A 13,688-nucleotide genomic window follows, 5' to 3' on the forward strand; every position below is an offset into this window, starting at 1 on the left:
TGCTGAACAGAAAAATACTCTTCCAGGCAAATGTTATGTAGAACTTAGCTGTACAGAGATTTTTCCAGACTGCCTAAAATAGAAAGTTGACGTGAAGCAAAATTCTCGTCCTGGTTAGTTTATACTGTGTGAAAGCCTGGTCCTTGACTGTATTGTACAGTGCAGAAAACACAGAGGTGCAGACATATTCCCCAGCTGGATGAGCTTATGCTTTACAAAGCAACTTGTAACTGCTGTGCACTGTTCACTCTGTTGATAACTACTGGCTTTGGCAGAGGTAAGTTATTTCTTCATAGTAACTAATATTGGGCCATGTTTTGAATTTGTGCTGGAAACAATGTTTAAGCTGCCTTCTTCACTGTGAAAGTGAGAGCAATTCGTACCTTCCCATGGGCAGGCAGCTGTTCAGCCATCCCCAGGAGAGCAGGGCTCCATCACACCTGACAGTGACTTGAGACCATAAACACCACCATTCCAAACTTCCTCCCATTCCTCCTTGTCCCTCAGCTCTATATGATCAGCCTGACACCATGGTCTGGGGTGTCCCTGTGGTCAGTTGGGATCAGATCAGCTGTCCTGGCTGCATCCCCACTTTGTGTGTCTCCTGCTGATTACTGGTGAGGTGGGGTGAAAGGCAGAAGAGGCCCTGGCTCTGTCTAAGTGCTCAGCAATAACTAAAACATCCCTTATCAGCCCTGTTTCCTGCAAAAATCAAAAACATGGCCCCGTACCAGCTACCATGAGGAAAATTAATGCTGACCTAAAAAAAACTAACACAATGACCAAGCTGTAAATTTGGTTTTAAACAACAGGGAGGTTTAAACTGAAATGGCAGACACTGTTATGTATTGAAGCCTCCTGGAATCCCTGCTTGGAGCTGCCACCTGTTCAAACTAAAGACAAAGCTGAGGGATAGATGAAGGGAAGAAAGCACTCTGACTTCAGTAGATTTTTTTGGCGTTGTTGCCTGGGTCTTAAGGAAACATAATGCAAAAAAAAGCTCTACTGTAACTGCATCAGACTGCAAGATTAGGCTCTATTCAGTACACACTGGAACATATGCCTCAGCCTTTGGAAGAATTGAGCTCTTATCTAAATTGGTAAGCTTAAGGTTCAGGTTCTTGCATAGCAGCAGTAATTCCCCAGAACAGCACAAACGCCTTTTGATGGCGAATTACAGTGTTGTGTTACACAGCCAGTTCCCTACACAGCCCTCCTTGTTCGCTGCTTTGAATCGACCTTACAAAGATCCCAGAGCTGGGTACTTAAAAGTTAGGGAATGTAAGAACTAAGGTGACTTTACAGTTCTAATTCACTCCTGGGCATGAATGTTTCAAATCTTTAATTGCATCATCTCATCTGCCCGTGTTCTTCACAAAGCCAGAGCTGACTTGGTAGCTCAGGAAGAAAGGGGCTCACTTTACATCTGCAGGTCGTTAGTATTGTTAGGCAGCTGACATAAGTGCTGCATAATAGATAAACCCTGTTCTGAAGGAAAAAGATCTTGTGGCTTTGGTACATCCTGCACTCTTGCTGGAGTGCTTCATAAAGAAATGTATAAATCCTGTTTCACAGCAAACCTCATCAATTTAGGGAAAGGGAGCGTTGCCCTTTCTTTATCAGTGGGTAGGCAAACTTTGGAGGTGTCAAAGAGGTATGGAAACAGTCTCCCCATTTTGAGTGCCTTGTGTCCAAAGTATGTACACGGCTCTTGATATACTTAATACAGCGTTCTTGTTGTCTTTGATTGCAGAGCTATTTCTTCAGCATCAAGACAGTTCAGACTGCAATCAAATGAGTAGTGTGCAGTTACTCTGTGAAGAGCCTGGTTTGAACATTTTGCACAGCTTCACACTAGAAGGAGGAATAAATTTGCTTTCCCAATATTTTGCTTCTTTCCCTCAGTTCTAGCACCTTCTTTTACCATTGCTTGCTTCCATCATCAGACAATTCTGCTACTTGAGGGAATTATGTGATTGCCCAGGGAGATCAATATTAAGTGCCAGTTCTTGCTGTTTAATTATGCTGCTGTGGTGAGGCAAAAGCTGCATCAGCTAGATCAGTTCTTTGATAGGGTTTATTGTCTGGCTGCATGAACAGTAGCATTGGCATAAATGGAAGCTGCAGGTTTTGTGTCCGGGAGGGTGGGAACTGCCCGAAGCAAATTTAGAAGCCATATAAGAAGAACTGCTGCCACGCATGCAGCCTCAGTCAGATTGATTTTGCTTACTCTCCATCTCCTTTGACCTCTGCCCTCTCTCCCTCCCTTCCCCCAGTCATCTTCTGTCTGCTACAAGAAACAAGGCATGAGTCCTAAGATGGGAGAACAAGACCCTAGGGATAAGTATTGTTACGTAAGTCTCCTGTGCCAATTGATCGTTTCCTGGGCATGTCTTGAAATAACATCCTTCTAGGAAAGGTGGGCATGAGTTCCTCTAGCCCTGGCTTTGGGCACTGGTTCCCATTTCTTGACCATCAAGTTCCTGTCCTCCTTGCCCAGCCTGATGGTTACTCACTTTGCTCTGTTTGCCACCTACACCCTTTTCAAATTGCCCTTGGGAGAGGGGCTGTGTAGAGCCTGTTTGCAGAGACAATCTCTTGCTCTGCTTTCAGTGGATACTGGGCAGTTGCAAATGGAGGGTGCAAGGCTTCTTTAACTCAGCTACCTTTGAGCAGGTTGTCACACAGGTGGAAAAAACCACATTGATGTGTCAAAGTTGGCATGTGAAAGAACTCCTTTCTCAGGCACACTTCAAGCCCATCTTCCAGAACTGAAGAAGCCAGGCCTTGTCAGATAAAAGGACCAGAATTGAATTAAATGTAGGAAGAAAACAGTTACTTTTGCTGACTTGACTCTTGAAAGCACCTGATCTACTTTGGTTGACCCCCCCACACCACCTCATCCTAATGAACAATTTCACCTTCTCTTCCTCGTGTTCTAAGGACTGCTCTGGCAAATTTTTATAAGGAAGCAAAAGATGAGTTATTACAATAGGAATATTTTCTTTCTTTGCATTAGTATGATATGGCGACTGCAACTTTCAGAATCAATAATCTCATTAACTATTAGTTTGTCCTAGTTACAGGTGCATATTTTGGTGCTACAAATGGAGTGTTTGATCACAAAACTAGAGTTCAGCATTTTGTTAAGGTGTGAATTTTTGTTAGATCTGCTAAAACTTGCACATAGTTTGTATAGTGTTCTTCAGGATCTGACTTCTTCAATATGAACTTCAGGATGCCAGTATTGCTTATGGAGTTCAACCTGCACATGTTTCAGAACATCTGAAGTTTCAACAAAAATGTTTTTCTACTGTGTGCTCCTGATAACATTTGGGAAGAGATACAGAAGAGATTGGAAGACTTTTTAACTTTATTGTCATGAACAGCAAACCTATATGATATTGATTTGTCTGAGACTTCATTTTGTATTTTGCAACTTGTTCAGCAACTCATAAACTTTCCAGAGTAACCCTGAAAGTATTCAGGCCCAGGTTGGATAGGGCTTTGAGCAACCTGTCTAGTGGAGCCCCAACCACCAGGGTTTGGAACTAGATGATCTATAAGGTTCCCCCCAACTTGGATTTTGTTATGTTTTTCTATAGGAAAAGTAATTTAAGTCTATAGTGAAGGAACTGGAGCCCACAGGCATTTAATTACTTTGTGTGCAGTGATCTTTTCTGTTGTCATTGTTCTCAGTGAAGAAAAGACTGCACGCAGCAGGGGACTTGCTTTGTCTTTGTTATGTTTTATTCAGACCTGAGTTTACACTTGTAGCCAGTGTTCAAGAAAGCCAAGTGCTGCACACATTTGCCACGTTAAATACAAATGCATGTTGCATGCTTCTGTTTAACAAAAGGTTGTATTTTTAGTGAATCATGTTAATTACAAGTATTCCAAGGAAGATGGTTCAGGCTATACCATTTTTACCTGAACAACTTTTGGGTAAAAATTCAGTAAGGCATATGTATCTATCCTTGTGACACATACATCTTATTATTTAAAATATTCTAAATCAAATTAGTGTAGTTTGAGAGTAACTGATGTTATGTCTTTTTGTAAGTAATCAGTTGACCAGTGGTAACTGCATATATCAGCAAATCCTGAAAGGGCAGAGGTACTCAGTTCAGATTTTTTTTTATCCCCAGGGGGAAGTTAGGCACGTAATAAGGTCCTGCTTCTTAAATTGAATCTGTTTTTCTAATAGTTGGAATTGAATCTACATCTGTATTGTTTCTCTTGCTTCTTCTCTCATCCCCCAGATATATGTGCATATTCTGTGGGGATTAGGATTCATCCAGGCAGTGTGCCATTTCTTGAATTTAAAAATTTAATTAAATATTTTTTAAATAATCACCAACTTTGGTGAGAAACACATCTCAAAGGTTTAGCAGAAGCAGCTGGAAAGATGCTTTCCTTTTCCATCTGACAATTACATCAGTAGCCTTAAAAAGCAAAAAATGAAGAACAGCATCTGTGGTTATGGCTGGTTGTCTTGTTCAGTGGGATCTTTCCTGAGAGGCCGTGGCCCATACTCTCCCTCAGTTCCTTCTGCTCACAGTGGTGCCAGTTCTGGGCTGACTTTCAGCATAGGAGGTTTCTGTGAAGTAGGTGATGCTCGTAGGGAGTTTGGACAATTCTGATGTAGCCATGATATTTTCTGAAAAATCCTCTCCTTAGGATTTTTCCTCCTGAGAAGCTGAGAGGCCTCAGGAACAAAATGTAAACAATGATTATCTGCTGCTGTGGAATGCAACAGGTGAATCTGTGATTGGTCTCATGTGGTTGTTTCTAATTAATGGCCAATCACAGTCCAGCTGTCCGGACTGTCTCGGTCAGTCACAAGCCTTTGTTATTCCTTCTTTTTCTATTCTTAGCTGGCCTTCTGATGAAATCCTTTCTTCTATTATTTTAGTATAGTTTTAATATAATATATATCATAAAATAATAAATCAAGCCTTCTGAAACATGAAGTCAACATTCTCATCTCTTCCTTCATCTTAAGACCCCTGTGAACACCATCACATTCTGATACTCATAATGTTTGGTGGCTGGCTGTCTTACACCTCTTCTTTACTGAGAATGTGAGATGTGACTTTTTAGTAGTTCAGCAGCAGAGAGTGTACTATCTGGTTTTGTAAAAAGATGTCAAAATGAAGCTTGACAAACACACTGACATGAACACTTGAGAGCATACTTTGTATGTAGAGTGCTGTAAGAAGCTTACTCTTGAAGGATCTGGGAGCATGCTTGTAAACATATTGGGCCATTTTTTTTGGTTTTGTTTTGACCCTTACAGAGCCAACAGTGCGGGCAGAACTGATGGAACAGGTGCCTCATATTGCTATGTTCTGTCAAGAAAACAGACCTTCAATCCCTTATGCTTTTTCCAAATACCTGCTACCAATTGTGGTGCGATACCTCGCCGACCAGAATAACCAGGTAAGTTTCTGGTAGGAGTAGTTTGCTAGCTGGTGAAATACTGTTGCGATGCCAAATTATTTAAATTTAGCATGGTAAAAGTGTGTTATATTTTGGGATATAAGGATTTGGAATGGACATGAAATACATGATACTATAAATTTATTTAAAGAAAATGTAATGACAGTTTTTTACATTTAATGTGATCTGTCCTGATTTGGGGCCTTTTATCTGATATTGTATTCATATGGATAAAATTAGTCATTTAGACAAGTTTACATAACTTAAATTGTGGCAAAAAAGGAATAGTAGTAATAAGAAACGGAGTCCTTTGTATAATTCAGTTTTTTTAACCTCATGATGTACCTTCATTACCAGTTATTTGTATATCAATCCAATAAACCTTTTGGATTGAGCTCATGTGGTTTGTTTCTCTGCATGTATAAGTTAGCTTGTCCAAAGCTTTCTTGAGGCTTCTCTAGTCATTTCAGACTAGACTAATGCTAGTTGAGACATTATTTCCAATATTTTAGGCCTCTTGAGTTGGTCACTTTTTTCCCTGCCCTTTTCAAAATATACAGAGTTAAAAATAACTACCCAAACCTATTTTTCTTAGTAGTTGTTTTGCTAATTCATGTGTAATACAATAACTCTACTTTTGTTTGATGTTCTCCTGCTAGAAGATTCAGTAATTGTTTTCATTGTGTTAACCTCTGTTAAATAGTTCATTGGGCTGTGGATCTCTGAAACAAAAAGCTCAAAGGTGTTTCCAAAATTGCTGCATTGCAGTATGTGTAGTCTCTTGCTCTATGTAATGTTTTCTCTTCTGGTGAAATTACTCCTTTTGGAGGTAGGGGTTAGCAAGCTATGGCATCAGTAATGGGTATCTTACTTTTGCACGATTTTTTTTCAAGTGAGACTAAAAAGAAATGTGTCTCAGAATTTAAAGGCATTGGAAATAAACACAGTTTCTCCTTGCCAGCCTATTTCTTGTTAATCTCAGAAAAAGAGGATTTGTTAAGTATTAGAAATTCGTTGCTCTCCATTGATTGTGCTGCTTTTTCTTTGCACATTTGCTTCAAATTTGCCATGACTGCTCTTTTCGACATTAAAACAAATTGTGTGTGAACCCAAGAAACACCTGCACATTGTCAATTAAAGCAGGTATCCACCTCCATACTTCCCAAAACACAGGACAGCAAACTTGAAGTGCTTGCAGAAGCACTTGTGGAGCACTTGTCCTGTCACTGTGTGCAGTTAGTACTGCTGTGTGTTGGTGTATATAGGTACAGCTTCCAAAATACAGCACGCATGTATTTCAAAAAATAAAACTGTCTTGAAATTGCTTGGTTCAGTTTTTGTCTTTTTGTGGCAGGTCAGAAAAACAAGCCAGGCAGCGTTGTTAGTGCTGTTGGAGCAAGAGCTCATCGAGAGATACGATGTGGAGACCAAAGTGTGCCCTGTGCTGATAGATCTGACAGCTCCAGACAGCAACGACGATGTGAAGACAGAAGCTGTGGCTGTAAGTAACAGCAGTGCCAAATCACACAGCCAAAAATTTGCCTGAATGCTTGATAGTGCAGTGGGGGTGGTGTGGTTCCAAGTGGCACAGCCATTACTAAAAAGAAAATGTTATATTCCCTCTCCATAACAAATCTGTAACTTCTTCTGTGCTGTGTCAGTGCTGTACACTCTGGTCAAGTTAAGATTTAAATTCAAAAACTTACATATGCTATTTAAAAAAACCCCAGCTGGACAAGACAGTGCAGGGGATAATTTTATTGACTCCTAAAACATCTGCTGTGTTGTCTTTTTAGTTTTTTGAATGTTTGTCTGTTTATTTTATGGAAGTTTAAATTGCCTGTGTGGAAAATTTCCATCAGTTCAAAAGCTTTAATGCCTCAGTTCTGTTGCTCCTTGCTGTATGTGTGTTCTCTTTATTGATTTTGTGGTGTTTTATTGGACAAAGTAATAAGCATCTGAGTTGATTAACTCATGGTTGGTTGGTTGGTGGCCATTTTTTTGCATTAGACACAACCTTTGTAATTAAATTGTATGTGTTGAATTAAAATAGTTAGTAGATGAGTTAATTTATAATGGAGAAATGGCAGATGTAGGCCCTTTTGTTTCCTTTTTTTATTGCAATTTATATTGCTGCTTTCTGCTGGGTGAACTTTTTTCTGTTCTTTTTGCTTGAGAGAGACCTCATTTAATATTTTACTTTCCTACAGTGGCTGGACTGATAAACAATAAAAAGTCTCTAGCACTGTTGGATTTGGCACCAAATTTCTAGTGCTTCTTGATGAAGCTTACAACTACAAAAGGGAATAAAGTATAAGCAGACTAGTTTTATCTGTCTTCATGTTTTTGAAGGTATTGAAACTTGACAGTAATTTCTGTACCTCATCAACCCCCTAGAGGTTAGAAAAGTCATCATTTGTTATTATAGGGGAATGAATGTAAATAGTTCTACTGACATGGTGGGGAATGGTAAATGTAAAATTCTTTTTGCTTTTTAAAGCTTTTTTTTTTAAGTTTCAGTACAAATTAGAATGAAAGAGCAGTTAGAGGGAAGACGGGTCTTTTTTGGTGCGATACATTTCTTTGGGAATTTTATGTTTGGGAGTTGCATGTATGCAGTGTGGTGTTGTAATTAATTTTAAACCATACAGGACTCAGAAGTCTCTTAAGCATATTAATTGTCAAGAATTTTCTGTTAATTATACATATGTACATTTTGTATTGAAATAGTAAAAGAATCATGTACTTTTTTTTAAGATCTGTTGGGTAACAGGAGAATAATTTCTAAGAGTCTAATTATCTTTGTTAGCTGGGAATTTGATTCAGTTTATTGGAAGATCAATGTCATCTTCTACACCTGTGTCATGTCATGACAAGTAAATGGGAAACACAGTTCTTTGCAAAAGTGGCCAAACCTTTTCAATTCAAATGGCATTTTGTTTTCACTATTTTTCACAGTTTTCAGTAAAATTATGTTCATCAGAATAGAGAGTAGCTGTAAAAAGCCTCTGCTCAGCTGACACAGAATGGTGTGTTATGCAAGCATCTCTGATTAATGTCTGTCTTGTCATTAGATTATGTGCAAAATGGCCTCCATGGTTGGAAAGGACATCACAGAAAGACTTGTGCTTCCCAGGTTCTGCGAGATGTGCTGTGACTGCAGGATGTTTCATGTTCGTAAGGTATGAATTATGAGCATCTAGTCTGGATTATCTGTGAAAAAATGTGTCATGTGCTTGGAACTTGCATGTGACTAAGAAACTTCCCTGGTAGATCTCATTTGTGACATGTGTTAAGTGAAAGCTGTTTTTGTATCTCACATTTCCACAAATTTTAGTATTTGACACTGAGGTTTTTTTTCCAGAATCACTACCCTTATTACTAGAAACAAAGAAAGAATCTGCTTGTCCTTATGCTATAGATAGCTGCAGTGTGATTGGGCATTTGTCCTTACGGTTGTGTTGGGAGCCAGGAAAACATGAACCAGCTGTGGCTGATACAGCGTCAGCCACCTGAGCTCATATCTCTGTGCACAGATGGAATTCAAGATGCTCATCTTCATCAAAGATGAAGTAAACCAGTATTCCATCATGATGTTTAGGTGTGGAGTTATAAGCTATCCAGTGGCAGTGTTTGCTCATCCTGCCACTGGATAGCTTATTTCCCTTGATAGCTGCATGTGTTCTTTAATTTGACAGCACCTCAAATACATTTTATCCTCTTTTATTTTCATTTAAGTTCTGGGGTTCTTTTGTGATTAAAAAAGACTGACTAATTTTTAAGAAAATAAAATTATTTATTTTTTAAAAAGCATAGAAAATGATGGAATGGGAAAGTAGCTCATAATGAGTTTGCAACAAAACATATTTTTCTGATTTTAGAAGTTGTTTATTTTTTTCGCCTTGGATTTTGCTGTATTAAAACAATCGTCTGAGTATTTAATTCTTGCATTCTGTCTGCAAGGTATGTGCAGCCAATTTTGGAGATATCTGCAGTGTGGTTGGACAGCAAGCCACTGAAGAAATGCTGGTAAGCCATTTCTTAAAGGGTTTTTCTTCTTAATACAGCTCAGGAGTGGAGCCAGACAAGCTACTGAAGAAGAGCAGTTCATGAGAGATTGCAGACACAGGGGAGTGTGGCAGGGGGATAAAGTGCTGAGAGTGCTGAGGCTTGTGTGTTGCTATTATCTCTTCAAGTCAGTTTTCCTGCCTCAAACAGCCTCCTGGAAAGGAGGGAAAGAGAAAGTAAGGTAAAGGAAATAAGTGAATCTCAGAAATAACAAATGAAATAAAGGGAAGAGAGAGAAATTCAAAATGGAAGAGCAGGGAACTGGATAGAGTGGTGAGAATAGGATCCTTAACTGTGCATGCTTTCCCATGGTGGGTCTGGGGAGCTAGTGGATGTTGATAGATTTGGAGATGTGACAAGGCTAGGGAGGAGAAATCATCTTGGCAGGCTCTGGGATCCCTCTTCAAGCATTCTCCTCTTGGGAATGTGGACAGTGAGCTTGTGGAGGGCCAGCAGAGGCTGATGAATCAGTGCCCTGAATTAGCGAGGGACTTAGATGGACAGAGTGTAAATGCAGGCATGACTTCTGCCAAAGGCTCTGCAACTTTTTGCAGTTGTGGTGTTGGGACAGGTAGGCCTATTGTGGCTCTTGGGCCATTTCTTATACCCTTAAAGCATTTGCTGCATTTTTCTCTAGCTATTGAGCGATTCAAGTCATTTGGTAGTGAAGTTTAGTTGTGTGGATTTGCATCCCATATGCTTCCTGATTTGGGATGTAAATTGATTTCTCTCACACAACTGCCTTTTTAGTGATTAGCGTAATGAATTTGGATTAAAACTTTGTAGAGGGTGCACTTAAACTACTATGCAATAAAAAGTGATGATTATTTCATTTGAAAGCAGTAATGTGTGGCAGGACAGCTGGGGTTCTCTTTCTATAACAGAAAATGCCATTTTCTGCTCTTCTTGGATTATTATTAGAAAAAAGGAGGGATGTGAAAAGCTGAATGATAAAACTTCATTTTCTAATCTAAAAGCTTTTTTAAATTAGAGGCAAAGTCCAGGATACTTGGCTGCAGAGAGCAGGGACAGCTGAACATGAATAAATGTGAACAAGGCTGTAGCAACAGCCATTGGATTAGTCATATTTTGTCACTGTGCCTGTTGCAAAGCCAAGGCAGCTGTGCCTCACCTGCACTCTGCCCACCCTTACCATTACTGTGTCCAAAAAGCCCAAGCACCTGAGCACCTTCAAAATGCTTCAGTTATATTAGTAAAAGCACTGCTCTGTTCAAACATGTTTTCTCTTGAGCAAATGCAGTCTTTCTCTCATTCCCCTGTTCTTCTTTGCAGTTGCATTGTAGGATAGATGGTGGCAGAGGTTGATAAATCTAACAATGACAAGTGTAGGTAGAAAATGAAGTTTTTTCTTCCTGAAGATGCTGTTTAGTATTTCAGTAAGAATCTTACAAAAAATCTGAAGTGATCTCTGATAGGTAAAATGTTAATCATAGAATCAAAAAATGTCAAGGTTTGGAACGGACCTTAAAGATCATCTAGTTCCAACCTCCCCTGTTATGGGCAGGGATGCTTTCCACTAGATCAGGTTATTCAAGAGCTTACCCACCTGGCCTTGAACACTTCCAGGCTTGGGGCATCCACAATCTACCTGGCAGTGTGTTCCAGTGCCTTACCACCCTTGCAGTAAAGAATTGCTTCCTAATAATGCACCAGTATTATTTTTCTTGTGCCTGCTTTAAAAGAATAGTGTAGACATGAGGTCTTGTCTTTTGATACATTTGTTGGTCTTGGGGGTGTTTTAGAAGTTGGGCTCTTTGGGGACTTTCTGGGGGTATACATCAGGTTTAAGAGTTAGTACTTCCTTGCAATTCTTCAGAGAGGTGAATTTTCCTTATCTGTATCAATAAGTAATAGGAAAGCAGCAGATTAGAAGTGTAGTGCTACTGAATGTGTGTTCTTTGTCTTGCAAATGTTAAACTGTGCATCTGAGTATGAAGGTGGACAACCAGGTGAAGAAAATGAATGTGAAAAGAGAACTTGTTTTGAAACAAATGCTGCTTATTAAGACTTGCAAACTCACTTACTGTATTCCTAACAGCTGCCAAGGTTTTTCCAGCTCTGCTCTGATAATGTGTGGGGAGTTAGGAAAGCCTGTGCTGAGTGCTTCATGGCAGTTTCTTGTGCAACATCACAGGAAGTCCGGAGGACAAAATTGTCAACCCTTTTTATTAATTTGATTAGTGATCCTTCCCGATGGGTAAGAATTGCTTTTTATTTTTTTAATAGCTGTTGTATTTGAAGGATTTTACTGCAGTACTCTATGTAGAACTTCTCATGGGTGTGGGTAATCTAACTTATTCCATGCACCTCAAGCAAAATTGTTCTTAAACTGGTTAGTTCATTGATGGGTGTAGAGACTTCCTCACGTTTTTACAGCAGCATGTAAGAAAAACTCTGTCAATGGAGTAGCTTTTTTTAGCTACAGAATTGCCTGTGATTAATATTGCTGAGAATCATTAACAAAACTGGAAAATAAATTATGATAGACTTCTTCTTCTTCAGGTTCCCTACCACCATGTTGTTTTTTGAGGGAGGGCATGGTGGAGTTTGTGGTTGGTTTGGAGGTTGATTAGTTTTGGCTTTTGTGGGTATTTTGGATGCTAGCGGTGGGGAGTGTCCTATTAATTAAATTTTTATTGTTTCTTAGGTGGTGGGTTTTTGTTTGCAGTTTTTTTTAGGGGGGTTGGGTGGGATTTTTTTGTTATTTTTGGGGGGATAGGTTGGTTTTTTGTTTGGGGTTTTTTATTATTTGCCATATTGAAGATTTACTTTTAAACCTTAAGTTTGTTGCTAAGCAGACAACTTCCAGGAGCAAAGGATCATCTGCACAGAAGCATGACCTCATGGATCTTAGAAAGTCATGGAAGTTGTAGCCCAGCAGAACTAATCAAATAACAAAAATTGAGATAGAGAATTGTTGAGAAGAGGACAATAAACAGTAGGAGAAAGGAGGAGCAAATGCACGGCATAGCCAGATAGGAAAGGGAAAGAAATGTAATGCTTATCAGTCAAATTTCTGAAAGTGAAATGTCTGTTTCCTGTACATGATGGTTTTTTTTTCCTTTCAAGTTGTTAAAATTCTGAGCTGATCTCTCAAATTTACCTGCTTCTATTATCTAAACAGATTCTTCCTCCTTTGGTTGTGGGGAATAAGCCTGTCAGTTTGGTAACCTGTGATTTAACTGGTTTCACCATGCTTTTTCATTTTTCTTAACATTTTTTTTAAACTTGGACTCTATATACATCTGGCTGATTCTTTCCAGACAAGAGCCTCTGCTCTTGATTTCCTTAGTAGGCTTACAACCCTTTCAATTCCTAGTAGCAGGCATTTTATGTTTTCTAGGACAGCAAGATTTATATATAATAATATATATATATACATTTATATATATAATTTTGTTTTTTCACCCTTCTAGGTTCGCCAAGCAGCTTTTCAGTCTCTGGGGCCTTTCATATCAACTTTTGCTAATCCATCCAGCAGTGGCCAGTACTTTAAAGAAGAAGATGGTAAAAACCCAGAAGATTGTGATTCTGCGCAGGAGAACAGGTAAATTTGCTAAATCAAATTAATTTTGCCTCCTTGTTCTTCTTCTCCATGAGCTGTTAGAAAAACTAACTTTCCTGGATAAATTGAATATTTAGTAAATGGAAAGATCTGGATCTTCTCACCTCCATAGACCAGAATTAGGAGAGATGACTGACTTGATAGACAAGGGAGAGCAGTGTGTACTGTGTACCTGGGTGGTTTTTTTGGCATGGTCTCCTGTAAGATCCTTCTGGAGAAGCTGCTGAAGTTGGGTTGGATGAGAAGATAGTGAGGTGGGCTAAAGGCCCTGGCTGGGCCCAGGGGCACTGGTCAGCAGCACAGTGAAACGGTCACTGACCTGTGTGTCAAGAGGGGTCAGCACTGATTGAGTCCAGTTCTGTTTAACATCCTCTTTAGTGATCTGAATGGTGGAGCAGGGTGTGGCCTCAGCAGCTCTGCTGATGGCACAAAGCCGGCAGGAGTGGCTGCTTCACCCACAGGGTCGTGCTGCCATCCAGAGGGAGACATGGAGAGGCACACTGGAGAGGGGGCAGTGGAGGGCCACAAAATGACAGATTGTTGCATCTCTCCTGGAGAGAGTCTGAGAGAGATGGGACTTCAGCCTGAGAAG

General features: G+C 39.6%; 1 protein-coding gene across 7 annotated transcripts in view; it reads left to right on the forward strand.

Moving 5' to 3' along the window:
• PPP4R1 (protein phosphatase 4 regulatory subunit 1) overlaps positions 1–13,688 on the forward strand; it is a 63,182-nt gene that overhangs the window by 28,798 nt on the left and 20,696 nt on the right. For all 7 annotated transcript variants that reach the window (XM_036400453.2, XM_036400437.2, XM_036400488.2 and 4 more), the window contains 6 exons: positions 5,300–5,442; positions 6,797–6,943; positions 8,517–8,624; positions 9,406–9,471; positions 11,570–11,728; positions 12,948–13,078. In XM_036400453.2, coding sequence (XP_036256346.1) covers positions 5,300–5,442; positions 6,797–6,943; positions 8,517–8,624; positions 9,406–9,471; positions 11,570–11,728; positions 12,948–13,078 — 754 coding nt within the window. The remainder of the gene's footprint in view (positions 1–5,299; positions 5,443–6,796; positions 6,944–8,516; positions 8,625–9,405; positions 9,472–11,569; positions 11,729–12,947; positions 13,079–13,688) is intronic.

The sequence above is a fragment of the Molothrus ater genome, chromosome 1, assembly GCF_012460135.2.
Source record: "Molothrus ater isolate BHLD 08-10-18 breed brown headed cowbird chromosome 1, BPBGC_Mater_1.1, whole genome shotgun sequence".
NCBI lineage: Eukaryota > Metazoa > Chordata > Aves > Passeriformes > Icteridae > Molothrus > Molothrus ater.